The sequence below is a fragment of the Myotis daubentonii genome, chromosome 8 (genome assembly GCF_963259705.1).
Source record: "Myotis daubentonii chromosome 8, mMyoDau2.1, whole genome shotgun sequence".
NCBI lineage: Eukaryota > Metazoa > Chordata > Mammalia > Chiroptera > Vespertilionidae > Myotis > Myotis daubentonii.
This window is the reverse complement of record NC_081847.1, coordinates 33,202,978-33,230,927: the sequence shown is the minus strand read 5'-3', so window position 1 is coordinate 33,230,927 and position 27,950 is coordinate 33,202,978. Positions and strand designations below refer to the sequence as shown.

Sequence of the window (27,950 nt, the reverse complement as noted above, 5' to 3'; positions counted from 1 at the left end):
ACCAGCTCTGTACTGTACGCACTCCTCTGCGTCGGCTCTCCGTGTGTGTCATTAATCTTGGAGCATCTGCCTGCGTCAGCAGAGAACGTCTTGCTCATTATCGACTCCAGCCCTCTTTCTGGGAGGGACTGCCCTGAAACCACTCGCACGCCCTGGTGGAGGCGAACAGGAATGGGAGAACTTCTCCCTGAGCTGAGGAGGGAGACATCCCTTCTCCCTTTTCTAGAGCATTTACTGTAGAAGAGCCAGCACCCTCTCCCCTGCAGCGCTAGTCTTCCAGTGCAAAACAACCTCCCCCATAAAGATACGAGTTTCTTTTCCCCTGTGGATAAGGACAGCTAACACAGAGCCACCCCAAACAGGTGAATTCAGGATGAACTGTGACAACTGGTGCTGCCTGGCCCTCCCGCAGGTGTAATCAGTTGTATTTGCTTGTATAGAAAAGACAGGGGTTCCTCCCCGCCTTTGCATGTCATGGGCGGACTGCCTGTGATGTGCACCACAATCGGTTTAATGCTTATTCAGTAATAAAACTGTTTTCTTTCTCTTCTACTTTTGTGGAGAGGCTTTCTGGGTTAGTGGGAGACTTTAACACGTTAAGCGCCACGCCTGTTTTGCCTTCCTTTCCGTTGAGCCCTCGATATCCGATTTCACCGATACCCTGTCGGCACCCGTGACCGACCGGTCCAGACGGAAAGTATGGTGTCCGTCACCGGTGACGGACCTGGCGTTTAACGTGTTAAAATGAATTTTGTCTCCAGCACCTTCAAACATCTTCCTGCAGAGGGCTGGCTAAGCGAATGTGGCATCTCCACACAGGAAATACTATGCCGTCCTGACAAAGAACAAAAAATGCTCTCTTCGCTGTCACTGCTGAGTCAGAGTGCAAGCTTCAAAGCAGTTCATATTTTTTTCTGTAAAGACTCTGTCTGTATTTCCTTACATTGGCATGAGTTCTGGAAGAGTAATGAAGGGACGAAGAAAAACTGCTCATGTGTGTTAAGAGGAACTGGGCGGATGGGAGAGGAGAGGGATGGATTTTTTTGCTGAGCACCATTGTATATTTTCTGATTTTCGAAACATGTGACTATACTATCTATTAAAAATAAAAGGAAGGGGTGGTAGCAAGCCAACGAAACCAACCACGAAGGAAAGAAATCCCAGATGCAGACATTCTCTAAGCATTTGATTCTGTTCGTTTCTGAGCTCAGTCTTGACCTTGAAGCCAACTGAACTCGAATTATATTGATACATTTTCAGGGTTAAGGTGGGCTTTTTCTTGGAAGGCTGACCTTAGTGTAAAAGCAGGGAATGCCTTTATTTTAAAAAACACACAAAAAGTAAAATAAAAAACAACAATCAGGTAAAACAACAGTCAGGTAACTAACGCCCCCCCCCCATCCTCCTCCTCCCTCCAGGCGGCAGACCTGCCTCCCGGGGTCCTCGGGGTCCAGTGGTCAGCCTTGCTGAGCTGGGGGTGGGCACTTGGTGCCGCCCCTCCCCCATCACCTCTCTCTGCCTCTCAGGAGGTCATGGGTCAGGAGGGATGATGGGAAGGGGTGAGTGGGGTACAGTGTCCCTCCATACTGGGAACAGGGACCCCTTCCCCGAGATTCCCCCATTAGCCGTGTCTTCCAGAAGCTCCTCCGAGGACAGTGGGGAAGGGAATGGGGCAGGGGTCATCTCTCAAGCCCTGGCCACTGTGGTCACTCTTCTCATTACTGTTGGGCGTCAGATCAGGAAGTGGCCCAGGCGGTTTTGCCACACACGGGCGTCTCCCTTTCAGCCCTCTGTCAGCTGTATGAGGTAGGTGCTATGTATTACCATCCCCGTTTGATGGATGAGGAAACATAGGCACACAAAAGTCAGGTGACTCCCCAAGGTCGCACAGCTGGTCAGAGCCCGCCTGCAGCTGGGTGCCCCAAGTCAGTTCCCTCCCAAGCGTGAGGGAAGGAGGCCCTGGGAGAGTGGAATTGCAAGCACCTGACTCAGAGCTGGGGAGGGCTGTGCTCTGCATTTCCAGGCTCCCTGGGAGGCCTGTGGCATCAGCCACCTTAAGGAGGGGGGTTTGTGTTGATGGTTCAAGTCCTCAGGCGCTGCCTCAGGGACCACCCCCTCACCCCAACACTTTCCCAGTGACCTTGGGCCCTTGCCTTGTCTCCCTGGGCCCCAGTTTTCAGTTGGCCTAGGCCCTAGGCGGAGCACTGCAGGCTGCAGAAGTCCGCCGAGGAGAAGAACCGCCACACGTTGACCAGCGGGAACATGAGCAGAGCTCCGAGCAGCGAGCCCAGCTGCACCGCCGCCCCACACCACAAGAGGGCGCTGCGGCTACGGTCGCGCAGGATCACGCCCAGCATCACCTTGACATAGCTCAGGCAGCCAATGAAAAGCACCCACGAGGCCACCTGCAGGGACAGGGTGGGAGAGATGCTGAGTGCAGGGGGCTTTGGGGCGACCCCTAGGGGCCAAAGGTGTAGGATGACCTAATAGGGCTAAGGGAACCCCATGATTTGACCCCTCCCCAAGGGCAAAGGGGAGCCCAGTGGTTTTCCCTCCCTCACGCTCAAGTCAAGGGCCTGTGGGAGAAAGCCACTGCTGACAAAGACGAGGTGGGAGGAGTGTGGCTTTCCTAGGAGAGGCTGAGCCATTACCCTGGACCGCCCACCTCGGCTTCCCAAGTCTCCTCTCCCAAATGAGAAGCAGCCCCTCACCACCCCCACCCCCACCCCCACCCCCACCCCCTGGGGCTTCCCGAGGGAGCGACCAGAGACTCTGCTCAGTAGAAAGGGCTATGCCCCGTGCCTCCCAGGCCCGGCTGGGTGAGGGCACCTGTGGGAGCAGATACTTACGATGGCGACTTCTCCACTCCAGTGGCCCTGCATGAGGGGGCAGGGGCTCATCACCGCCATCGCCATGTTGTAGGCCCCGAAGCCGGTCCCAAGTACGGTGAGGACCCCCAGGAAGAGCAGAGACCTAGGGCAGAGCGGGGAGGCGAGTGAAGTTGTGAAAAGCCTGACCTCTACCCCCCCGCCCCCCCCCCCCCACCCCTGGAGCCACATGGAATGGTCAGCATCTCCAGGGTTAGAGGCTGAAACTTCCAGGCCACCAGGCTCCCGTGGGTCAGTGAGCTCCTGAGGGACAAGTCACCCTGAGCGTTCGTGGCAGGCCCAGCATCCCAGCAGGAGAGGCGGAATGACTCTGGCGCTACACGGACCTGGTTCTAATCCCGGTTCCACCATTTAGGCTGGAAGATTGGTCCCTGAGCCTCAGTGTCCTCACCTGGGAAACGAGCCTTGGGGGACCCGTGGGAGCAGAGCGTGCAGTGTCTGGCCCTGGCCACGGGCCCTACCTAATATATCACCGGCTGCCACTTCCTCCCGCAACACCCCCAGCCTTAGGCAGGAAGCTGGGCTAGAGAGGAGGTGGCTCTGGTCAGGGCTCTGGCACTGCAGGTGTGGGGTGTGACCTCGGGAATCCCTCTCTTCTGGCCTCAGCTACCGTCTATAACGGAGGCCTGCCGGATCTGGGGGCCCTGGGCCAGCTTGGATGCCTTCCATTCCGGGTCCAGGTCTGACATTGAGGACCCTGTCCTTCCTTCATTGGAGGTCTTGCCCCTGGGCTCCGTGTTCAGAACACCAAGGCTGCCCCGTGCGGGTGAGAGCGAGGGTCTGCCGCTGCCCCTGAGGACTCTTTCTGCTCCAGGATTCTTGGATTCCTTGACTCTCAGATTCTGTATTGCTAACATTCTGGGCGTCTCAGGTTCCACAGCTCTGGTCCTGCTTCCCCAGAAATCTCGGGCCTCCATCAGTTTTTAAGCCCCAGGGAAGACAATTCAGCTTTCTGGCAAAATGACATTTTCTGTCTTAACTCTCCTGTACTCATTCTTTCTCCTGTGGCAGGTGGGGGTGAGAAGGGCTGGGGAGGTGGGTGTGGCAGGTGGAGGTGGGCAGGGCTGGGGAGGTGGGGGTGGCAGGTGGGGGTGGGCAGGGCTGGGGGAGGTGGGTGTGGCAGGTGGGGGTGGGCAGGGCTGGGGGAGGTGGGGGTGGCAGGTGGGGGTGGGCAGGACTGGGGAGGTGGGGGTGGGCAGGGCTGGGGAGGTGGGGGTGGCAGGTGGGGGTGGGCAGGGCTGTGGGAGGTGGGGGTGGCAGGTGGGGGTGGGCAGGGCTGGGGGAGGTGGGTGTGGCAGGTGGGGGTGGGCAGGGCTGGGGGAGGTGGGTGTGGCAGGTGGGGGTGGGCAGGGCTGGGGGAGGTGGGTGTGGCAGGTGGGGGTGGGCAGGGCTGGGGGAGGTGGGGTGTGCAGGTCTGAGGCCAGTGAGGGCATGCAGGGCAGAGGGGTAGATGGGAGGCTGTGGGACCTAAGGTTTCCAGACACCAAGGTGAGCTTTTCTCCCAGGTGGGCCTGAAGCCTTTGCGTCAGAACCACTCGAGTTGCTCATTAGAATCTGAAATCCCCGGTGCTATCTAGGCTGGCTCAGTCTGCATTCCACCAGTCTGCCCGCTATTCTTTAGAGCTGCGGCTGTAAGGAACCAGCCTGGGCTGGAGGCAGGGGGGCAGGGCTGAAATCCTAGCAGTTAAGCAGGCCCGCCTTTCTCTGAGCCTCAGGGGTCCCATTCGTCAATGGAACCTCACTTCCTGCCTGGTCCCTGCTTCTCAGGGGCCAATGGCAGTGAAGGCGGACACACTGGACCTGCCGTGCTCCGAGCTTTACAAAATCAGCTCATCTCCTGCTCCCGGCCACCTCGGAGGTAGAACAATTATTATCCCCATTTTTCAGATAAGAATCCCTGAGGCACAGAGGGGTGGAGTGACTTGTCCAATATCGCACAGCTAATTAGGGGCAGAGCTGGAATTTGAACCCAGGCCATCTGGCTCCAGAAGCCATATTATTAACCACTACACTATTAACCACTCTAGCTGACGGTGGGGCCTGGAATTCTGGTTTTTGAAATGAAGTGCACCCCCAACCAGAGCTCCCCGGGCCAGCAGGCGGCAGACCTGTTCGGCAGGAACATGGAGAGGAAGCAGGCCAGAGGGTTGGCCATGGAGCTGAGGGTGGCGGACAGGTGGTAGGCTACGGGCCCGTAGGACAGGCAGGAGTACGTCTGCACGGAGGGCAGCACGCCGTTGGTGAGTGCGTTCACAAAGGCCACCAGCCCGTAGATGAAGAGCAGGTGGGCTGGGTAGCGGGAGGCCGCTTTCTCCTCCGCGGGCTCCTGGCTCATACTGCTGTCCGCCGGGCCCGAGGGGCTCAGGTCCTCTTTCAGTGGCCGGATAGAGTAGAGGGTGACCTGGGAGGTGAGGAGGTCTTCTGTGGAGCTCTTACAGCGCCTGGGGTGGCGCTGGAGGAGGAAGAAGGCAAGGAGGGAGCAGGTCATCATGAAGGAGAGCAGCAGGAAGAAGACCAAGGGCGAGAAGTGGGCAGGGAGGTAGCGGCTTTCCAGATGGACCATGGTGGGCGCCGTCCCCGTGAGGCCAGGCACAGGAGTGCTGTCATTTCCCTGGGGAGACAAAGCAAGGGTTATCGGACCCCTGGGTGATGCTGGGACACAGGGGAAATCATTAATAATGATAATACACAACCAATTTGATGCATTATTATTCACTAGTATGTGATGACTAATATACACACACAACGGAGTCATGATAACCAATGCTCATATTGACCGGCTGCTTACTGGGCACCACACCTCGCATGCACCAGCTGGTGTGCACCTCCTAACAGCCCTGTGCCCTGGGGACCAGTACCCCGGCTTTACAAGGCACAGAGGTGTCAGAACAGATTCGTCTTACCTGAGGGTCACGGGAGTATGTGGCAAAACCAGCCCACTTGGTTCTTTCTGACTCAGCGCTGCCTCTTCCTACTCTACAGCCCTCCAAGGCTGGCAACTACATATATGTTCAGAGGAGGGCGGGCTGGGGACCAGCCAGTGGGAGAGCAGCCCCCCACCCCCCTGACTCACTCTGTGGTGATGTGGCCTGGTGTGGCTCAGTGGTTGAGCATTGACCTGCGAACCAGGAGGTCACAGTTCGATTCCAGGCCAGGGCACATGCCTGGGTTGTGGGCTCCATTCCCATAGTGGGGCAGGCAGGAAGCAACTGTTCAATGATTCTCTCACATCATTGATGTTTCTAGCTCTCTCTCCCTCTCTCTTGCTCTCTGAAACCAGTAAAAAAAAAAAAAAAAAAATATATATATATATATATATATATATATATATATATATATATTTTTTTTTTTTTTTTTTTTTAAAGAGCTACCAGCCCTAGCTGGTTTGGCTCAGTGAATAGAGTGTTGGCCTGCGGACTGAAGGGTCCTGGGTTCAATTCTGGTCAAGGGCACATGCCTGGGTTGTGGGCTCGATCCCCAGTGGAGGACATGCAGGAAGCAACCAATCAATGATTCTCTCACATCATTGATGTTTCTATATCTCTCTCCCTCTCCCTTCCTCTCTGAAATCAATAAAAATATATATATTAAAAAAAGAGCTATTCTTAGAAAATCCTCCAGGTGGATAAAGGTTGAGGTAACCCAGGGAAAGAGCAAAGAAAGGTTGTTGCTACTTCTAATTTTGGCTTTTAACTGGATTGCTCACCGACAGTCTGAACAAAATCTTGGCTGGTTAAATGAGACCCTGAACTCTCTTTGGTTAAAAAAGAGAAAGGATAGAAAGAGAAAGGATACTTGCATCCCCAACCTGAATAGCCAATGGGGTGACAATAGCTGGTGCAGACCCCGAATCCGCAGGGGTAGAGAGGGGCACCAGGGGCCGTTCTGTGTGGAAGGGCAGCCGGTTCGGGGGAAGCTGGTGGGAGCCCCAGGAGGAGGGCAGGAGGCCTTAGAATGGGTTCACACCGAGAGGGGGTCTGGGCCTTGGAGTGGCGCGGTCCTGGTGGTGCCTGGTAGGCCCTTGTGGGCCCTTGCTCAGGTATTCCTAGGCGACTAAGAATCTTGTGGGGTGGCCGGAAGAAAATTTCCTACAGGGATGTAGGGATATCCTATAGCAGTGATGGCGAATCTTTTGAGCTCGGCGTGTCAGCATTTTGAAAAACCCTAACTTAACTCTGGTGCCGTGTCACATAGAAATTTTTTGATCTTTGCCACCATAGCAAAAAAAAGATTTATATTTTTGATATTTATTTTATATATTTAAATGCAATTTAACAAAGAAAAATCAACCAAAAAAATGAGTTCGTGTGTCACCTCTGACACGGGTGTCCTAGGTTCGCCATCACGGTCCTATAGGGATATTCACTACATTTGGCTCCTCTGAACGCGTGTACCTAAAGGCTGTTTTTTTCTCAAAAGTCTGTTCAGACTCTATGGATCTCAAAGAAAAAACTAACATTAACGTGGGCAACCACACCTCCAAGGCCAACAAGCCCCTGACAGCCAGCCTCCCACTGGTGCTGAGGTGGCCGAGGCGAGGAGCCTTCGGGACTGACATTAAACGCTGGGGCACCCAAGGAGGAAAAGCTGGCTGTAACCGAGGCAGAATGAATGGAAAACACATCTAATTGGTCTCTCGAAGCTTCGAAACGAGGATTTAGATAAATGGATCCACCTGTGATGTTGGTTAGGCGTCAACCCAGTTCTCTGAGGTTAAAAATGGCCGTCCTTGTTCTAAAAGGGGGAAGGTCATTTGGGACATGTCTCATCAACCGCAGATATAAATTGTAAATGTCTCCGAAAAGAATGGGATCCAACTGTTCTTTTATAAACTAGTGTGCCTATATCTGCATGTTGTAAATGTGAAATAATTTTCTACCTCTGGATGATATTGCTAACATTAAAGGCAAGTGCTTGTAAGAATCGGGTATTCTAAAATTCTCAGAAATATGGAAACTAAATCAAATGCTTCTCAAGTTCTCATGATCTAAGATTAATTCTTAGTTAATAAAAGTTAGTTAAAGTCTGTTGGTTTGAGTAGAACATTTTTTTTTAGTTATTAATTTTAAATATAATATTTATACAAGGTATCCCCCCAAAATGTACACACTTAACAGCTGACAGCTCAATTTTGAAAATGAATACACTGACTTCAGAATTATTCAGAGTGTGTGCATACATTTTTGGGGGGCACCCTATATTTTACCTGGATTTACAAAAATAAATTTATGTTAATAACTGAATTTGATGTCTACGAAATGTGTTTCTAGAGTAAAATATCTTCATAAATTTAAGCTAAAGAATGCTAATTGCTTACTTCTTAGTTCTCATTAGAAATTGCGGTTTTAAGGGTTAAAATCTTAGTCTGTGTCGGAATACACCTGCAGTGTTCTGGAGGTTCACTGGAGCACCTCGGAGGGCTGCTTCTATGTTAAATGGCGTGGGAAGTATTGTGAGACAAACAATGAACAAACTTCTAGGGTAATTGTGTGGTTAAACAACGCTTGTAAATTAAATAGCCGGGGCCATGGAAAACCCAGGACAGCCTCCTGGTTCTATAAGGCTCCCTACCAATGGGTGTTTAACTCAGAAACCATTGTCCCCATGCTCAGCGTCTCATTTAATTGGTCTGGCTGCGGAGGCCCCAGTAGTGTGTTTCAGTAGCTCTCCCAGGTAAGCTAAGGTGTAGCCAGGTCAAGGGCAAGGGGCGCCCCCTACACTTCGGAAACCCGAGCCCTTCTCATGGCCTTGCCGTGACCGAGTGCTGAGCGCTGCGCCGGCTCTGGGTGGGGTCGGTACCTGTGGGATGCCGGTCTTCCTCACGATGCTAGGGCTTGAGGTGTTATAAGGTGTCTCGGTGACGTTGACGCAGGTAGTGAGCCCCGAGCCCTGGGCAAGAGCCACCAGGGCAGGCAGGAGGCCGCTGAGTCCTTCACCCACAAAGTAGGTGGTGAGGTAGTGGGTGGACAGCTGGCTCATGAAGGGCAGGAAGGTGACGGAGGAGGTGCAGTCCACCAGGGCCAGGAAGAAGGTGAGGACCATGAAGGTGACGCTGCGGAGGCTTCCCTGCACCCAGGAGGTCACATTCCAGAGGAAGGCAAAGAGGGTGCAGGCAGTGGTGCCCACACCCAGCACGGCGAAGATGACGGGCACCTCGGACACGCAGCCAGGCCGGAAGTGGTGGAGCAGGGTGAAGAGGAGGGGCCCGATGTTGGCCAGCTGGATGGTCACCGTGAGGTAGGAGGGCAGGTACCAGCCTTCCGGCAGCTCCGTCACCAGCAAGGGCAGCTCCACCCAGATCCCGTTGATGGCCACCCAGGAGCCCATCCCGAAGGTGCAGACGAGCAGGTGTATCAGGAGGGCCATGGTGACACCTGTCCTGGGTCAGAGGCTGCCACCTCCCAGATCAGCCTGCAGCAGGGCCTACAGAGCAAAAGACCGGGTGAGATGTCAGGCTCACCGTCCAGGTCGGGGTGGGGAACGTCCCGCCCGCAGGCTGCATAAGGCCCGAGAAATCATGTGGTCTGGCCCTGACAAGGCATTAGGGGTGGGTTAATTCAATGTTTGACCAAATATAGCAGGCACATTTTTAAGCTGGTAATTTTGTAGAATGATGTTATAAATATCCAAAGGGCCCTTGCAGAAAAAAGGTTCCCCACCCCTGGTAGCAAAAGCCTGGGCTTTAGGCCCATAGTTTTCTCATATCATTCCCTTCATGAACAGTGGGCTTGTTGCTGTTTTTTTCTAAGCAGGAAACATGAACAAATTCCTTTATCACGAACCTTCCAGTAGGAAAGGCTTTTTAACCATGACTTGTAAAGCCAGAAATCACCAAAGAAAAGCTTGATACATTCAACTGGGTAAATATCAAAACAGAAAAGCAAACAAGAAAAAAACCAACAAAAGCCATGGCCAGGTCGCTCAGTTGGCTGGAGCGTCATCCCATACACCGTCCACCAAAAGGTTGCGGTTAGGTTCCCCACCAGGGCACGTACTTAGGTTGCAGGTTCAATCCCCGGTCAGGGCACAGTCGCCAGTTGTGGGTTCTATCCCTGGTCGGGGTGCGTGAGGGAGACAACGGGTGGGCTTCTCTCTCACATCGATGTTTCTCTCTCCCTTCCTCTCTCTCAAATCAATAAACATATTCTCAGGTGAGAATTAGAAAGAAAGATGTGTAGACCTTTTTGTATAGTGTTGACTATGTAAACAACTAAACATGTAAACATACTATTACAAAGAAGCTTACTTAACGTAGAATTCCAGCCTGGCATTTTCTCGTGACATTACAGAACCCCCTAGCTGGACAGGCCCTCGGAGACCGCCTGACTCTGACCCTTGGGAGGACCATTCTGTCACCTGCTTACCACCTTCCCGGTGAGCTGTGTCACACCTCCCGTGCGCTTCTTCTCCTTGATCTCCCCTCAGTATAAGGGGAATAAATAGAGGAGAGGCCAGAAGCGAGACCTGGAGCCAGCTGCCTGGGCCTGAACCCAGCTCTGCCACGCACTAAGGTGACTTTGGGCACGTGACCGCCTCTCAGGACCTCATCTTCCTCCTCTGTAAACAGAGGACGATGACAGCATCCACGGGACCCTAATATGTTAGTGAGTTGCTGTTGTCTCGGACTGTGCCTGCCACCCAGTAAGCAGTGGCTGAGGGTCAGCTGCTCTCCTTACGGTGAAATGCCAGGTTTGGGGACATCGTCATTGGACACATGAGTATTCAAATTTAAAAGGGAAAATAATTCCCCATGAGGAGCCACATGCAATCGCCAGCGGTCCATGCACCGCCCTGGAGGAGAGACATGCCGAAGTCCATCCGTCCTTTTACAGATGGGACGCAGGGTGGGTCTGCAGGGACGGGGGGGTTCTCCTGAGACAGGAGGTGAGGTGGATTTGGAGCCAGTCCCCTGCAGCACTTGGCCCCCGCCCCACATGACCCTGTGGTGGCCCCTGATCCTTTGGTTCTATGCAGTTCACACGTCAGTCTTTAACTCCTGGTCTCTATTCTTCTAGAATGTGCAGGAGTCTCTCTCTCTCTCTCTCTTTTTAATCCTCACCTGAGGTTATGTTTTCACTGACAGAGAGAGAGAGAGAAGGAGAGAGAGAGAGAGACAGAGAGAGAGAGAGAGAGAGAGAGAGAGAGCGAGAGCTGTGAGAGGCAGAGATCGGCTGCCTCCCATAGGCTCCCCGACTGGGGATGGACTGGCAACTAGGTATGTGCCCTGACCTGGAATCGGAATCGAACCTGAAACCTTTTGTTGCCCGGGACAACGCCCAACCAACTGAGCCCCGGGCCAGGGTGCGGGAGGGTCGCTCGGGGCCTGCCTCACTCGGGAAAGTCTTGACACCACAGCAAGGTTTCCACACCCAGAACTGACTCTCAGGCCCCCCTCTCCCTTCCTCCTTCCTCCTTCCTCCTGGGAGGAGACCCAGTCCGCCCTTCTGGCTCGCCTCTCCTCTGCCCTGGGAAGCGCTGCAGCAGAATGCAGTCTGACCTGCTTTCAATCCCTTCCGACCCGCCGCCTCCTGTCCGGGCCTTAGCTAAGCCACTCAATAAGCTCTGTCTCTCGCCTGTGAAGCTGGCCCAACCGCCCGGGACAGCCTGGCTCTGGGGCACCAAAGGGGCCCACGGAGAAGAGCAGCTCCAGGCAATGGCCGCCTGCCCAGCTGCTCCCCTTTGCCTGTGCTGTGCTGAGCCTGGAGCTTTCCGCAGGGCCCCGTCCCCAGGATGCCCAGCCCTGGGCCCAGGTGCCCTTCGTGTCAGGGTTTCGGGTGTGGACACATCCAGGCACACTTCTGGGGAGCCTGGGGGCGGAGAGCTGCTTGGGGAGCTGGCTCTGAAGGCAGAACTTTGCAGGTGGCCTAGCTCAGGATTTGTGAATTGGTCACCCTTTGGCCACAGCCAGACAGCAGACGTGCTCTTTTGGTTTCCTGTCTGTTATAAACACTTACCTTCTAGGTAAGCAAGTTGGGAAGTGGCATACGAAACTCAAGATTTCTGGGTCCCTGGAATGTTATGTCAAATCTCACAATAAAAACTGGGGTGGGGGTGAGGTGTATTTTATGCCGTCAGTTTTAAAATGTTCATTTCTCTAGTACAGGGGTCCTCAAACTATGGCCCGCGGACCACATGCAAATACAAATATTGTATCTGTTCCCGTTTTGTTTTTTTTACTTCAAAATAAGATATATGCAGCGTGCATAGGAATTTGTTCATAGTTTTTTTTTTTTAAACTATAGTCCGGCCCTCCAACAGTCTGAGGGACAGTGAACTGGCCCCCTGTTTAAAAAGTTTGAGGACCCCTGCTCTAGTAATTCATTTTTACTGTAAAAGTAAAAATTCAGGAGTTTGCAACAGATTGGAAATAAAGACTAGAGCTTGCCATGGGGGAATACAAGATGTCTGGTTTGTTGAGAATATTCTGGAAGACCACACCGGGCCTACATGCCCACTGGCAACCACCACTCTTGGCCCTCTTTCACTTAGGGTACTTGCCTGGGCCCCACTTGGCCCCATAGGCCCTGGGACCCCTTATTTCTGAGCCCCCAGGATCCCTCACTAGCTGGGGGCAAGCTGGGGGCTGGAATCCAGTCCTGGGCCTCTCTCTCAGTCCCAGACTCCAGGCACTGTCTCCAGCCACCTTACTGCTCTCTCTTGCAGTAAAATTTGGAGCCAGACGCCTAGGCTCAAGCCCCAGCTCCAACCCTTCCACGCTGAGCGAAGGCCAGCCTCCCGTGCCTGACCCCTTTCTGCAAAATGGGGAGGCTCCCAGACCAAAATCAGGACTGTAATGACCACGAACTTGCAAAGTGTTAGAACAGTGCCTGACACAGAGTAAGTGCTCAGTGAAACGTTAACTGTTCTGATTACTGTTTTTTCATATGTCAGCAAATATATGAATTGCATTTGAAAACAGGCAACTGCCCTGAACACACTTTTGGGTACAACACGAGTAATTCCTGGCGGCAAGATTTTGTCATCACTTCCTCTTTGCCAGTCCATTAGGGATGACTAAGCACCTGCGTCGTGTTCAGAGCTCTGAGAGATGAAAGCAGAAAAGCCACAGGGGATTTCCCCAGAGAAAGGTATGAGGAAGAGGTGTATGGGCAGCAGAACTCAAGTGCCACCACTAAGTCTAAGGTGGAGGTGTGCTGGGTAGGTGTGTGTGTGTTTGTGGGGGGAGGGGCGGGGTGTCTCACCCTACCTTGGCCAGGGCAGGTAACCCAATGGCTGCAAAGTGGGGGCAGGTCTTCCTGGAGGATCGGTGGAGAGGTGGAGGGAGAGGATCTCTTTCAAAGACCAAGAGCTCTGGGGTGCGAGGGCAATCTGGCTGCGACACCTGTCACCCCATGGATCTCCAAGGCTGACTCAGCTGACCTGGCTGGTGAGGCGGGTGTCCCCATCCTCCCTCACTGGTCCATGTGCATGCCCCCCCCCCCCCCCAGAAGCTGCAGGGTCTCGGGCGAAGAGGACAACCTTCCCTGATAGAGGAGAGGGCCACTCTTTGGTCCTGGACATACAAGTAGCTGCGCCCCCCTTCTGGAACCTCCAAACCAGCTCTCAAAGCCAGGAGCTCTGGTGCCGCATCTCAGCTCCCCACTGTGCTGTCCGAGACCCAGAAACAGGCCGCGGCTGCCCTCCCCTTCTGAGACCGGACTCGCGTGTAAAGCAGGCAGAGTCCCATAGAAAAAAAGCTGCCCTGTGCCAACTCGGGCAGAGTTCTGGTGACCGTCTGTGAAACACGATGGCAGGAAGAAACAGGTAGAGCATGTGTGATAGTCCAAGGGGGAGGCTGCCGGATGCTCATTAGCCAATCTTTCCTTCTTCCTTAGTTGTTCCTGAGACCAGGATTTTGGTTGGGCAAACAGCCACGGAGCTAAAGGATTACATTTCCCAGCCTCCCTGGTCGCTAGGCATAGCCATGTGGTCAAGCCCGGACTATGTGGTGGTAAGGGACTTGAGAACTCTCCTTCGAGGTAAGGGAGTGTGCCGTTCTCTTCCGCTATCCTGCTGTCTAGAACTCGGATGTGATGCCAGCACGCCAGCAGCCACGCTGCCCCACGGGGGACGGTGTGGGGCTGGATGGAGACTAGACCCCCCCTGGACTCCGTGGCCGGGAGCTGCCACACCACCCCGCTCTGCCTGCCACTGAATTATTTTGCTTATTTAATGTTGTGTAAGCTGTCAATAAGCTTCTGTTTTGTTTGACACTCTTATTTAATATACAGCAAAACACTGCCTAAGTGTACAGAGAGGTATACCCAAGGTTGTATATTGACCACTTACAGTGACCAAAATTTAACGAGTGTACTTATCTCCTTTACTGCTAATGCCCCAACTAAGAAACTCAGGCCCTGCCCCAACTAGGATTTGATAAAAAACCAAAATCAAACAAAATCAGTGATCGAGAGACATCTTACAGAGGCCCCAAAAGATCAGGAGTAAACTTGGGGCAAAGGTCTGTCCCAGCCCTGACAGCAGAAGGTGCTGGATGTAGAGGCGATAAATGCTACGCCTGATCAATAGGAATAAGTAAACAATTAAAGACGGAGGTGACTGCCCAGGAGCCGGTTACCTTTATCATCCGAGAAGCTATTAAACTAATGAGAGAGCTCAGCAAGGAGGCCGGTTACACATTTACGAACATGTAGTTTTCCTGCATAGAACCACCTGCAGAAAGCAGGACTTGCTATGGAGTCGCCATTGCCATTCGGGAAAAGCAGATAAAGCTGGGTTTCTTTCTTACTTGACCCCACACCCTCCAAAAGAAGTCCAGTGCAGATGGATCAAATTTTTTTTAAAAAATTAAAAAAAGAATACGGTGGTCCCATGGGATTCTAAGGAGCTGAAAATTCCTGCCGCCTCGTGACGTCACAGTGCGACACGCTCCTCGTGTGTCTGTGGCGACGCTGGCGTGAACGAAGCTGGTGCGGCCGGGCCAAGGAGAGTACGGCTCACACAAGTGTGTGCAGCGCACAGTACTTGACCATGATCACCAACGACTGTTGCGGGCTTATGCATTTACTGTACTATACTTTGTATTACTTTGGAGTGTGCTCTTTCTACTTATTAACACAAAAGCTTTCTGTAAGGCAGTACGCCATGTTACGTCGCAGCAGCCTCAAACTCATACATCTCTTGTTTCCCTCATTGCTTGGTTGCGTCATCTTCTCTTGTACGTGAATTAATTTAGTGAGGTTTTAGACAGTAACACACTGAGCAGGCTTGTAGCCTAGGTGTGTAGGTTATATATACCCTCTAGGTTTGTGTAACAACAACATCGCCTAAGGACCCTTCTCAGAATGTCCCTGTAAAGTGGCACAGGACTGGAATAAAAATACCCAGAGAACATCATGTAGATAACAGATTTTGCAAAGGACCTGGGGCAGAAATGAGCCTGGGCCAATACGGCTGGAGTAGGGAGTGGGCTTGATGGGACGATGGGGGCAGGCAGGAAGGTCAGGAGCCTGGGTTTCATTTATGGGCAATGGGTCCCTTGTACTGAAAGCCTAAATCCCCATGCCCCACAGAGCCGAGCTCTCTGGGTTCTGATCTCGGCCCTCGCACAGCTGTGTGATTTGGCTCTTTGAGTCTCCGTTTCCTTATCTGGAAAACAGGACAATGGTGGGCCCAGCATGACCCATCTCCTTCGTGGCTCCCCTGCCTTGGCCCACGCTCGGCCAGCCACACCAAGTGCCATGTGCTTTGGATGGAAGGACACAGCCATCAGTGACAAGGAGAGGGGCGACGTCGATGACAGTGGGCGAGGGAACTGCATGCAAGAGGCCTGGTCGCTTTCAGAGAACTAAGGAGCTGCTCAGCATGACTAATACTCAGAGAATATTGAATAACTATCTCTGTTTTCTATTTCTTAGATATAGTGACCTTCCAGCTCTTGTTCATTCACTTAACCGGTATTGTCGGGGACTTGCTGTGAGCTAGACAACAATCTCTGCTCTCAGGGAAGCCTGAGAAGCAGGCACTAAGCAAATCAACAGAAATATCAAGCTAGTCAGCCACCGATAAGGGCTGTGGAGGAAGGGGAAGCTGGGAGGGGCAGGCGATCATGGAGGCTGGCTGCAATCACAGATGGAGTTGCCCGGGGGAACATGGAGGAGAGGTGGGAGTGAGCCCTGTGAGGGGAAAGAGGAGTCCAAGGGGAGGGAACAGCAAGAGCTGAGGCCTGCGGTGGGGCCGTGCCTGCCATGTCCCAGAAACAGATCGTGGTGTTGGAAGAAGAGCCGGGAGCTGCAGCAGTGTGAGTGGAGATGGGCTGGTCACACCGGGCCTTGCAGGCAAGAGTGCGGGTGTTCTCTCTGAGCCAGAATCCTCATTGCTAGGCAGAGGTGGGGCCAGAGAGGTTTAAAAAATATATATCCTCTCTACTAATAGCTAAACATGGTAATTGACCACACCTTCACTACTCCTCCCATTGGCTAATCAGCAAGATATGCAAATTAACCGCCAACAAAGATGGTGGCTAATTTGCATACTACAGGCAGGGCGGGACAGCGCAAGCCGCCAGCTTGCCGCCATCCAGGGCAGGCCGGCCCCAGAAGACCCAGAAGCCAGCCTGCCTTGCTGCCCAGGACCTGATCCAGTCCCGGGCGGCAAGGCAGGCCCACCCCAGAAGCCGCCTGATATGGGAGTAACTCTATCAGTAAGCACTCTGAAAGTCAGTGGCATAAATGCACCAATTAAAAGACAGATAATGAGGGTGAATCAAAAACAAAACCCACTTTAAATATAAAGACACATATAGATTAAAAGTAAATGAATTAAGCTGCAGCCTGTTTTGCTCAGTGGATAGAGCATTAGCCCGTGGACTGAAGGGTCCCAGGTTAGATTCCAGTCAAGGGCATGTACCTCAGTTGCTGGCTTGATCCCCAGTCCCTATCAAAGCATGTGCAGGAGGCAACCAATCAATGTGTCTCTCCCTTTCCCTTCACTCTCTCTAAAATTCAATGGAAAAATATCCTTGGGTGAAGACTAACAAAAACAAAGTAAATGGATTAAGTAACATTAAAGAGATTATAAGAAAAATATATTCCAAATTTTTTTAGTTGTATAATGGTTATGTTTAAATTATTAACACCTAAGAAATTGGGTGAAGGGTACATATAATATGCTGTAGTATTTTATAGTGTTTTTTTTTTACATGTATGAGATTATTTAAAATTAAAATATTTAAAAATTAAAAATTAATAAAATATTAATTGAAATGTGTATGCATTATATGAAAAATCTCCTAATTGCTTCTAGCATAATTTATTAAATTGTGCTAAAATTTACCAGGGTTCAATGAAAAGATATCTTAATTCTAAATGATATAATACAAAATATATAATAGTGCAGTTATAAGCACTTATCTGAAAATAAGAATTTAAAGAAGTGAATTTAAAGAAGGGATTAGCCAAAGAAAATATATGCACAACCCATGGACACAGACAACAGTATGGTGATGGCCAGAGAGAAGTGGGGGGCAAGAGCTGGGTAGAGGGAGCAAAAGGGGGGAAATAGGGACATTCTATATAATAAAAATAAAAGGCTAATATGCACATTGACTGAACGGCAGAATGACCAGTTGCTATGATGCGCACTGGCCACCAGGGGGCAGATGCTCAATGCAGGAGCTGCCCCCTGGTGGTCAGTGCACTTCCATATGGGGAGTGCACCTCAGCCAGAAGCTGGCTCATGACTGGCCAGCACAGTGGTGGTGGCAGGAGCCTCTCCCACCTCTGTGGCAGCACTAAGAATGTCCAACATACGGTTTAGACCTGATCCCTTGGGGGCCTAAGCCTTTAGTCGGACATCCCCCGAGGGCTCCCTGGCTGCCAGAAGGATGTCTGACTGCAAGCTTAGGCCTGATCCCCCAGGGAGTGGGCCTAAGTCGACAGGTGGACATCCCCCAAGGGGTCTTGTACTGTGAATGGGCACAGGCCGGGCTGAGGGACCCCCCCCCCACCAGTGCACAAATTTTTGTGCACCGGGCCTCTAATATATATATATATTTTTTTTTTAAATTTTTTTTTTCAGAGAGGAAGGGAGAGGGAGAGAGAGATAGAAACATCAATGATGAGAATCATTGATCAGCTGCCTCCTGCACACCCCACACTGGGGATTGAACCCAAAACCTGGGCATGTGCCCTGACCGGGAATCAACCAATACCTCCTGGTTCATAGGTGATATTCAACCACTGAGCCACACCAGCTGGGCTCTAATTTAGGTTTTAACAGAATGTGGGGCCAGGGTGGAAGCAGAAGTGAAACCTATTAACCTGTTAGGAAGCTGGTGTAGTAATTCAGGTAAAAAAAAAAAAAAAGATAATATAGCCCTAGCCAGTTTGGCTCAGTGAATAGAGCATCAGCCTGTGGGCTGAAGGGTCCCAGATTCGATTCCAGTCAGGGCACAGGCCGGGGTTGCGGGCGAAATCCCCAGCAGGGGGCCTGCAGGAGGCAGTCAATCAATGATTCTCTCTCATCATTGATGTTTCTATCTCTCCCTCTTCCTTCCTCTCTGTAAGCAATACAAATATATTAAAAAATATAATATAGTAACAATAACAATAATAGCAACGACAGCAATAGTTTTATTGGCTACTTATTTTGCCAGGCCCTGTGCTAAGCACTTTATACACATTATCCATCAAACCCTCGCAGCCGCCCTAAGGCAGGCATTGTGATCATCTCCAAGTTATAGAGGACGAGACTGAAGCACAGAGAGGGCAAGTGATTTACCCGAGGCCACACAGCCGGTCACTGGGGAGCTGAGATGTGAGCCCAGGCAGGTCTGACTGTGGACTCAGCCCTCTTAGCCAGCCTGGGGTGAGGGCATGATGAAGGCTGCAGGGACCAAGCTGACCAGGACCCCTTTTCACTAACCCCAGCCTCCGCAGCACGTGGGCCGGGAAGGCGGCAGGCCCTGGAGAACCTTCTGCCCAAGATGGTGGGAGACCAGAAACCTAAGGCTGTGCTTTGAGTGAGACACTCCAAGGCACTCCCCTAAAAGGCACTCTCTTGGCGAACAGAGAAGCCAGGAGAGCCCTGGCAGGGGGTCTTCTTTGCGCTCTGGCATCAAAAGCCCAAGGGAGGAAGGGCGTGGGCACCCTCAGGGTGTGCCTGGGACATGCCTCCCCCACCAGCTGGAAGGGTCCCGTCTGACCTCGACCATCAGAGCCCTTGCAGCCTCCTCTCCTGGATTCTTTCCTGCTCTCTGCTTTGTTCCTTCACAGCAGCGGTTCTCAACCTGTGGGTCGCGGCCCCTTTGGGGGTCAAACGGCCCTTTCACAGCGGTCGCCTAAGACCATCGGAAAACACATATATAATTACATATTGTTTTTGTGATTAATCACTATGCTTTAATTATGCTCAATTTGTAACAATGAAATGGGGGGTCACCACCACATGAGGGACTGTATTAAAGGGTCGCGGCATTAGGAAGGGTGAGAACCACTGCTTCACAGTGTAAAGGTGCATCAGCTGCTACCAGAGTGTATCTGTGTCTGCCTGATGAGTGATGGTCCTCCCACATGGAGTGTCATCTCCAGGAGAGCAGAGCCCTGCCCTCTCCCCCAGTGTCCAGGTGGCCATCTGGACCGCCAATGCCTGGGCCACCAACCGAGCCTGCCTTCGCCATGTGAGCTGAGTTGGCCAGGGTGGCCCCGGGCAGTGCCAGGGTCTGACAAGGTCTGGACAAGGGTCTGAGTCAATGTTGTCTCAGGTGTCAAGCTGCTGGAGAAGTTGGTCCGGAGCCTTCGGTGAGTCCTGCAGGCCCCTCCCCCTCGCAGGACCTGCCCCTCCCCTCAGGGCCTGCAGAGCCCCCACCCACACCCCCTCCTGATAAGGGTGGAGGGGAGGTTGTCTGGGCAGGAGCAGGATGACTTTGAGTCAACAGAACAGGGAGACTGAGAGCATCAAAACCACAAACCTAGAGGGAGAGATGGAGGAAGAGAGAGGCTGAGACACAGAGAGACGAAGAACCAAAAGTAGAAGCAGAAATGGGCAGAAAGAGACAGGGACATAGGCTGGGCAAAAGGAGGCGCCGGAGTGAGGAGGAGATGGAGGCAGAAGAGCAGCTGGGTGTGTGGAGGCCTGGCCTGGTGCAGCCGCCCAGCTGCTCACAGCTCACATCTGCTTGTATCAAGAGGCCTTCTCTACCTCTCCTCGCCCCCGAGTTCCCCAGGGCCTCAGCCAACTCAGTGTTCCCCTCTCACAGACATGGGGAAACTTGCCCACATCCTGTCCAGCCCCCAACCCCGTCGCCAGTCATCCAGGCCTGTGCCTACTGCTGTGTGTCCTCAGGCCAGCTGCTCACCCTCTCTGGGCTAAAGTTTCACCAAAGGCTCTGAGGATGCCCAGGCTCGCTGGGCTTGGGTGTCAGGGAGGAAGCAAGGAGATAACAGAGCCCAGGCTGCCAGCTGGGACTGTGAGTCCCGTCCTCCCTGTCCTCCCTCCCAGGGCCTGGAAGGGCTGGCTTCAGGCATCCCACAGGCCTGGCCTTGGCTGGGTTCCCCTCCCCTCAGTGCCTATCCCAGCTCCCAACCCCCAGTCCTGGTGCCGGGCTGGTGAGGCTCCGGGCCCAGCCTGCAGGAGCCAGCGTCGAGAGGTCCCATGAGCTGCAGCGGGGCAGAGGTCATGGGGGCCCAGGGTTTGGTCAGCACAGAAGGAGGCCCTCCTTCCCTCCTTCCCTCCTTCCCTCCTTCCCTCCTTCCCTCCTTCCCCTCCCACCAGGCAGGCTGAAACTAGGGGAAAGGCCATGAGCCACCTCTGTCCCCAGACGAGGGCCCCTCCTCCACTCTGTGCCAAGTCCCCCCTATCAGCGACCGGCCCCTGGTACCTGCAGCTGTGCCCTCACAGTCCTGAGCTGCCCAGCTCTGCCCGTCTCCCTGCAGGTCTAGTTCCCGTTCTTAGGCAGCTCTGCCTGGGAGGGCGGGAGGCAGCTTGCTTAGTATTAACCTGTCCCCGCCCCCAGAGTGGGAGGGTGGGGAGGGGAGTGGCCAGGCCTCCCAAGGCCTCCAAGAGCCTACTGTGTGCCTGGAATCTCCCTAGCAGCCCAGTGGGGCCACAAGTCCCGATGATCATAGGGACGGGAGCAATAAAGGGCTGAGCTTACCCAGTGCTTGCTGACATTCCCATGTCCCGAGGGCTGATCTCCAGAAGGCAAAGGGCCTGCCCAGGTCGCTGGCTCTGGCCCCACCCCATGGCTATTGGATTTTCTTTGCTATAGGAACCTGGCTCCAGGGAGCAGAAACTCCGGACGCTTAAGCCAGTCTCTTGGAAAGTGGGGGTAATCATAGCGCCCTCCGCATAGGGCAGAAGTCCTGGCAGCCAGCGTGTGCTGAGCCGACTGCGCCAGGCCCGGCTTGATATGCACTTCATCTTCACCACCACCTTTTGGGGAGATTCTATAAGTGTCCCCATTTTATAGATGAGGAAACAGAAGCGCAAAGGAGTCAAGAGACCTGGCAGAGCTGGCCTCTGTGCGCAGTGACAAATATTACTTGGACCAACTGTCATCGTTCCTGTCTGATTAAACCCATCCATCATCCTAGGCAGCAAGTGGGTGCCACTTTACAGATGGGGAAACTGACTCAGCGGTTAAGCGACTTGCTCAAGGCGCTAAAGCCAGTAGGTGGTCAGGATTCAAACCCACGCCCACGGTGTTCATGTTACATAGAAAACAACATTCAATGAGCACTGACTAAGTGCCAGGCTCTTAGTAATAGTTCTCCGGCGGCTCTGCCTGGAAGGGCGGGAGGCAGCTTGCTTAGTATTAACCTGTCCTGGCCCCCAAAGTCGGGGGGGGGGGTGTGTGTGGCCGGGCCTCCCAGGGCCTCCAAGAGCCTACTGTGTGCCTGGAATCTCCCTAGCAGCCCAGCGGGGCGGCAAGTCCTGATTATCACAGGGACAGGAGCGATAAAGGGCTGACCTTACCCAGATTCAATGCTCATTGACTGTGATTTCTACCAATAATTCCGGCTCACTGTTTGCATCCTTCTCCGAGACATGCATTTACTCACCAAGCGATCCTTCTCCCAGATGAATGCTTGGGATGAGAGGTGAGCAGGCCCGGGACCCCTCTCTCAGCTGGCGAAGGCTCAGGAGGTATTGGTGGCAAACGCGTTGGGTCACGGGCGCACAGGAATTTGCTGCCAGGGAGCCTGAAAGGCTTGGCCTCCACCAGCAGCGAGGCGCTCCGGGCTCCAGTCCCTCCTCCCAGAGATGCGCCCCCCCTCCAACAGGAAGTTCTCCCTTAGGGGTGACCCGCTACTCCCTGCTGATAGGGCCTCACTCCAGCAAACTCACAGGTGCTGCTTGTGTTATTTCAATTTAAAATTGTATCTTTATTCTCAATTTACAAAGACTCCTCTGTTGCTTATCAAGTCAAGAAAAAGGCCCAGGCCTCCCATTTCCGCCCTTTCTCATCTGGGACCAGTAAGCCCGGACCACATTATCACTTGTCGTCCTTGAGTGTAGCCTTTGCAGCTTACGGCCAGAACTGCTTGCCATTCAGTGATTCCCTCTCATCACTGATGTTTCTATCTCTCTCTCCCTCTCCCTTCCTCTCTGAAATCAATAAAAATATATTTTAAAATTTAAAAAAAGAACAATGTCGCAACAAACACGCTGGCATCTGTTTTTCCCCTCACGTGGCAGAGTACTAGAGACTCAAGCCCCAGCAGCGAACTACAACATGCTTGAGAGGGACCACCCAGTTGTCCTCCAAAGGCTCTGCACCAGGACCTGAGCTTCCCACAGAGCGCCTCCCCGAGCGCTCTCAAACAGGTAGGTTCTTCTGGCAGGTCATGAGTGCACTCACATTCCACCGGGAGAGTTTCTGGAGATGAGCTCATCTGTGGCCACGCCCAAGGGCAGGCACAGGTAGGTTCAAGACAGGTGTGTTCCCGAGTGAACTGAGGGATGAATGGATAGGGGGCTGGAGGTGCTACCGCAATTACTTAGAGAAACCACCAGGCGGCGCAGGGAGCCCCAAACTCCGGGGATGAACCTTTTCAAGGGCATCTGGTGGCTTAGGACCTTCTCACAAGGGGCTTGGTTGTGTGGAACCTAAGTGCCAAGGTGAGAGGAGAGTGGTAGGTGGGAGGAAGGAGAGCGGGGGGGGGGGGGGGGGGAAGGAGACGCGGGAGCAGAGGGTTCGAGGGGCTTCCGAGGGGCGCCCAGACAGTTAGGGGCTAGTTCACTTTTCATAAGGGCTTGCAGCACGATGCAGCTCCCCAGCAAAGTGAGTCCCATCTCATATCCATGAATTAAACTCAAGAGTCCAGAACAGAGAGGAGAAAAAATTCATGCGATAAATATGTACAGCATAATTCTACTTATATAGAAAAATAATCCTAGTAAGTAAATGCTACATATTCTTTAGGTGTGTGTGTGTGTGTGTGTGTGTGTGTGTGTGTCCACATATACACCCAAAGGAAAAATTCTGCCAGGATAAATTTCAAATTGACAACAGTGGTTGTCCTCTGTTCAGGGGTCTGGGAATGGGAAGGGGGATAGGGAGTGATCAAAGAGGACTTTAGCTTTAAAAATTACTTTGAAAAAGAAACATGAAGCCCTAGCCAGTTTTGCTCAGTGGATAGAGCATCGGCCTGCTGACAGAAGGGTCCCAGGTTCGATTCTGGCCAAGGGCACATGCCTGGCTTGGGGGCTCGATCCCCAGTCAGGAGTGTGCAGGAGGCAGCCAGTCAATGATTCTCTCTCATCATTGATGTTTCTATCTCTCTCTCCCTCTTCCTTCCTCTCTGAAATCAATAAAAAAATATTTTAAAAAAAGAAACATGAAGAAAAATAAATAAAAGAAACATCAAATGTCATCTTGTATTGCATCAACAGAAGTCTTACGTGCAGCTCAAGGGAGGTGATAGTCCCCTGTGCCCTGCTCAGAACACACCTGGGACCTCCTTTCATCTCCTTGGTTCTGTCCTGTGTAAAGAACAATGACAGCTCCAGGAACACGGAGAATTGAAGGTAGGAGGGATCATGGTGCCATTTGAACGGGGAGCCCATGGGGGAGCATGCCCTTTACTGGGACTGGAGGAACTGAGCTGGGACGGGGGCAGGTGCCAGGTGTGTGTGTGTGAAATGGGCTCCTGCTGAATGCTCTGGAGCAGGATCCCAGGAGTGGAGGACAGTGGAGATTCTAACCCACAGGGTTTCAAGGTTTCCCATGCACCTAAGAAGGGATGCTATGGGCTAACATGGGTATTTGGGGTGTACCTAGACCTGGGATGTATGCAGGCCCACGATGCTCCCTGGGAATATAGGAAGGCAGTGGGTGAGCTTCCAGCATCAGTATCATCACCTGTCAAGTGGTTAAGGGGTGGAATGTGGTCTCTGATTTTATCCAGCTCGGATCTTCTAGGGTCCGTTCTTCATTCCTTATGGCCCTCAACGTGGGGGCTTGCAGTTTCAATAATGGGCCACCAGAGGTCGCCGTCTGACAGGGCTGAAAAAGAAAAAAAGCCAGTCTGGTCTGAAGGGAGAACCTGAGACTGGGATTCTTTTTTCCTTCCTTTATTTGTTCTTTCGCTTTCTGTAACTATTGATTGGGATAAACTCTGTCCTGTGCCCTGGGGATGCAGCAAGGAGCATGGTGTCTTACATAGCGTTATCTCCCCTCCCGATTCCACCCCCCCCCCATCTGATTCCTGGGCAGGTCCAGAATTGGGCACCTCGGTACCCCTCCACTGCCACCACCCCACCCAGCCTCCTTCATGTCTTGCCCAGACTTTGCAGTAGCTTCTTCACTGGCCATTCTACTACCGCCCTTTCTCCCTTCACCTCATTCTCAGCCGAAGGAAAGCTGTTGTCACATAAGCTAGAGCCTGTTCTGCTTCTGCTTAGAACCCTCTGGCCCTGCTCAGTTCCTCCTCACCGGCACCCCATTCCACCTGACCATGTCCCCCTCCCTCCACCACTCACACGCGGCTCCAGTCACAGTGCCCCCCTTGCTGCTCTCCGGGCGGCAAACTCACTTCCTGCCTCAGGGCCTTTGCACTTGCCATTCCCTCTGCCCAAGGCCCCTCCCCCTACCCCGTAGCCCCATGGCTCTGCCTGCTCCGTATTCAGCTCTTTGCTCAATCTCATCCCCCAAGGGTGACCCCCTTATTAAATTAGCCTCTTTGCTATCACTCCCTGCCTCCTCATGCCCCTCAGTTTTCTTTCCTTGATATGCCCCTGATGGTGTGTTACGTATAGTTCACTTATGTGTCTTGATTCCCTCGCTTCAGAGATCTCAGACTTCTGGGCTCCTGTCCCCTACCCTCTGCCGAAGGCCCTGACCCCTGGGGGCCAGAGGCCTGCTTCTGACCCTCTCGGTGCCCTGGGCCTTCTCTTCGCCTCTTCCTTCTGCGGGATTGTGTGTCCTTGGTTCTTAGGAAGAGCGTCGGCCCTGGAAACAGGGGGCCTCCGTCAGGCCTGGGGCTCAGTTTCCCTACGTGTCCAGTGAGGTAGACAGTGAGAGGACAGATGCCTAGGCCCAGGCCCAGGCCAGGAACGGGCTGAGGTGAAGGGGCTGCGTCCTTCTGCCCCTCCCACTCCAGACACTGGCAGAGTAGAGTGGCCAGGCTCTCAGAGGGGCAGTGAAGCTGTCTCCTGCCGGGCCCCAGACCCGAGAGCTGAGGTGCCGAGGAAGCGGGGCGGTGAGGGGCACGGTCGCAGAGCCGCTCGGAGTCCAGGTGCAGAGAAGGAGAAGGGGTCCCAGGCGAGGGGCCTCAGACAGGAAGGGCGGCTCTTCCCAGCCCAGAAAGCCCTCCCTGCCCCGCCCGTCTTCCTCCATGCTGGTTTCATGCTCACAATATTGGCCTTTCCCAGGGTCCTCCATAGTGATGGCTTCTTAATGCCTTTTCTTTAAATCGACGGGCTTACATGGAATTGGGTAATTTTAGATGCACAGAAAAATAGAGGATAACATTACGACATCGATATCCAACCCCCAGATTTAACATTAGCATTTTCCCCGTTTACTTCGCCGACCTCTTTCTGAGGTATCTTAATGTGAGTTGTAGATAGCGTGAATTTTCACCCCCCCATTCCGTTTCTACATCTGTCTGTTGGCCATTGGTATATCTTTTTTAGAGAAATGTCTATTCAAGGGTTGTTTTCTTTTTGCTATTGAGTTGTGTACTTTTTTTCTGTATTTCGGATATCAATCCCTTATCAGATATATGACTTACAGATATTTCATCCCATTCCCTAGGCGGCCTTTTATTTTCTCGTTTGTTTCTTCGGCTGCGGAGAGCCTTTGGTTGGATGTAGGCCCACGTGCTGATTTTTGCGTTTGCTGCCTTGCTTTGGTGTCATACGTAAAGCATCATCGCCGGGAGCTATGTCAGGAGCTTGCTTTCTTCTGGGAGTTGAATGGTTTCAGGTCTTACGTTTACGTCTTCAACCCGCTTCTAGTTAGTTTTTGTGAGTGGCGTAGGATGGGGTCCAATTTCATTCTTTTGCATGTGGTTACCCAGTGTTCCCAACAACATTTATTTTACGTAATTAAATGTATTAAGGTGACATTGGTAATGACCTTATGTAAATTTCAGGTGCACAGCATTATCATTTGACATCTGTGCACTCTATTGCACCAACACCATTAGTTAGAGACTGTCCTTTCCCCGTCGAGTGTTCTGGGCCCCCTTGTCAAGTGTCAGTTGACCACATCTGTGTGGGTTTATTTCTAGGCTTTCGGTTCTGCTCCACTGGTCTATGTGTGTGTTGATGTCAGCACCCTACTGTTTTGATAGTAATTAGCTTTGTAATGCTGATTTATGCTTTAAAAGTTCTGCTTGAATTTTGTTACGACAACAACGTGAGAGACATAATTAGTCTCATATTACATAGGAGCCAAGTGAGAACCAGAAAATTAAAATTTCTAGTGAGCTGGGGGGAGGAGGAAGAGGGTGGGAAGTGGGAAGGAGGGAGAAGGGGAGGAGGAGGATGGAAGTGGGGAGAGAGCAGGGGTGGCCCCAGGTCTGCTGCAGCGTCCAGGCGGAGATGAGTCAGGTGCAGCCGTTTCATGCCTCTGCCCTAGATTCTAGGAACTGAGGATCTGGGCCTGGGCTGTGGGCCTGGGGCTTCATGGGTGTCTGGACCTGTGGGATGGGCCCCAGCAAGAGACAAGGGAGGCTGAGCCCCGCAGCAGCCAGGCTCATTTGCATCTGGTTGCATGTGGAGTGGAGCGGTCAAGTTGAAAGCTGGAAAGGCCTGCACCAGCCCCTGGGGTGGGGGGTCTTGGCAGTTACGTTTCCACAAAGATTCTGTCTCCAGGCTGTGACCTTCCAGTTCAGGGGGGACCCTCCCTCCCCCAGCCCCTCCGGCTTGGCCCTGCCATCTGGGGTGGGAACATTAGGAGGACAAAGGCCCTCACTCCCAGAACCCTCTTCCTCTGCAGATCCCATCTGTCAGGCCCAGCCTCTGACCTTGGACAGCCCAGTCGGCGCAGGCTGCAGAGTGGGGGAGGGGAGAGCCCCCAAACCCTAAGGGAGACCCCGGCCTCCCCCTCAGCCTCCGCCATCTGCTGTGGGGCCCCACGGGCTTCTGCCGCCTGCCGCATCCCATCCAGGCCAGTCGGTTTCCCCAGGTGTCACCTGCAGAGGTGGACCCGGGTGGCTTTTCCAGTGACTTCTGTCCCACTTGTTTTATTGTTGCCGTATCCATGACCCACCTGTTCTGTTAGTGACTTAGGGTTTTTTAAGTGAATGTACCCTCCTTAAACAGATTCAATTTAAAAGAAATTTCACACTATATCTCTAACCCATCATCATTTGCCACAATTAGAAAAATGTGGGGAAAATAATGGAATGGGAATAAAACAGAGTCATTAAGTTCTAGTCTCGCTTCAAGGGGAAGAAGCGGGGCACATGTCTATGATGTTCTAGAAAAGGCAAAGCGACGGAGAAAAAGAACGGATCAGTGGTGGCCAGAGTGAGGGGAGGGAATCGGCTGTGACAGGCACGCGGGCCACGCTCCAGGCAACTATTTCTTGATTGTGGTCCTGATTACAGGCTACAGATAGTTTTCAAAAATCATCCAAATGTACACCTG

General features: G+C 52.8%; 1 protein-coding gene across 1 annotated transcript; it reads right to left on the bottom strand.

Annotated features, from left to right (window-relative positions):
• Nucleotides 1–1,008: 1,008 nt before the first annotated feature.
• Nucleotides 1,009–20,826, bottom strand: SLC52A3 (solute carrier family 52 member 3). Its single transcript, XM_059705792.1, has 5 exons — nt 20,728–20,826; nt 8,688–9,311; nt 4,997–5,499; nt 2,850–2,973; nt 1,009–2,405 (listed from the first exon to the last, which is right to left on the bottom strand). Exons 2-5 carry the CDS (start codon nt 9,252–9,254, stop codon nt 2,193–2,195), a joined length of 1,407 nt encoding a protein of 468 aa, XP_059561775.1. The 5' UTR covers nt 9,255–9,311; nt 20,728–20,826; the 3' UTR covers nt 1,009–2,192.
• Between the last annotated feature and the right edge of the window lie 7,124 nt (nt 20,827–27,950).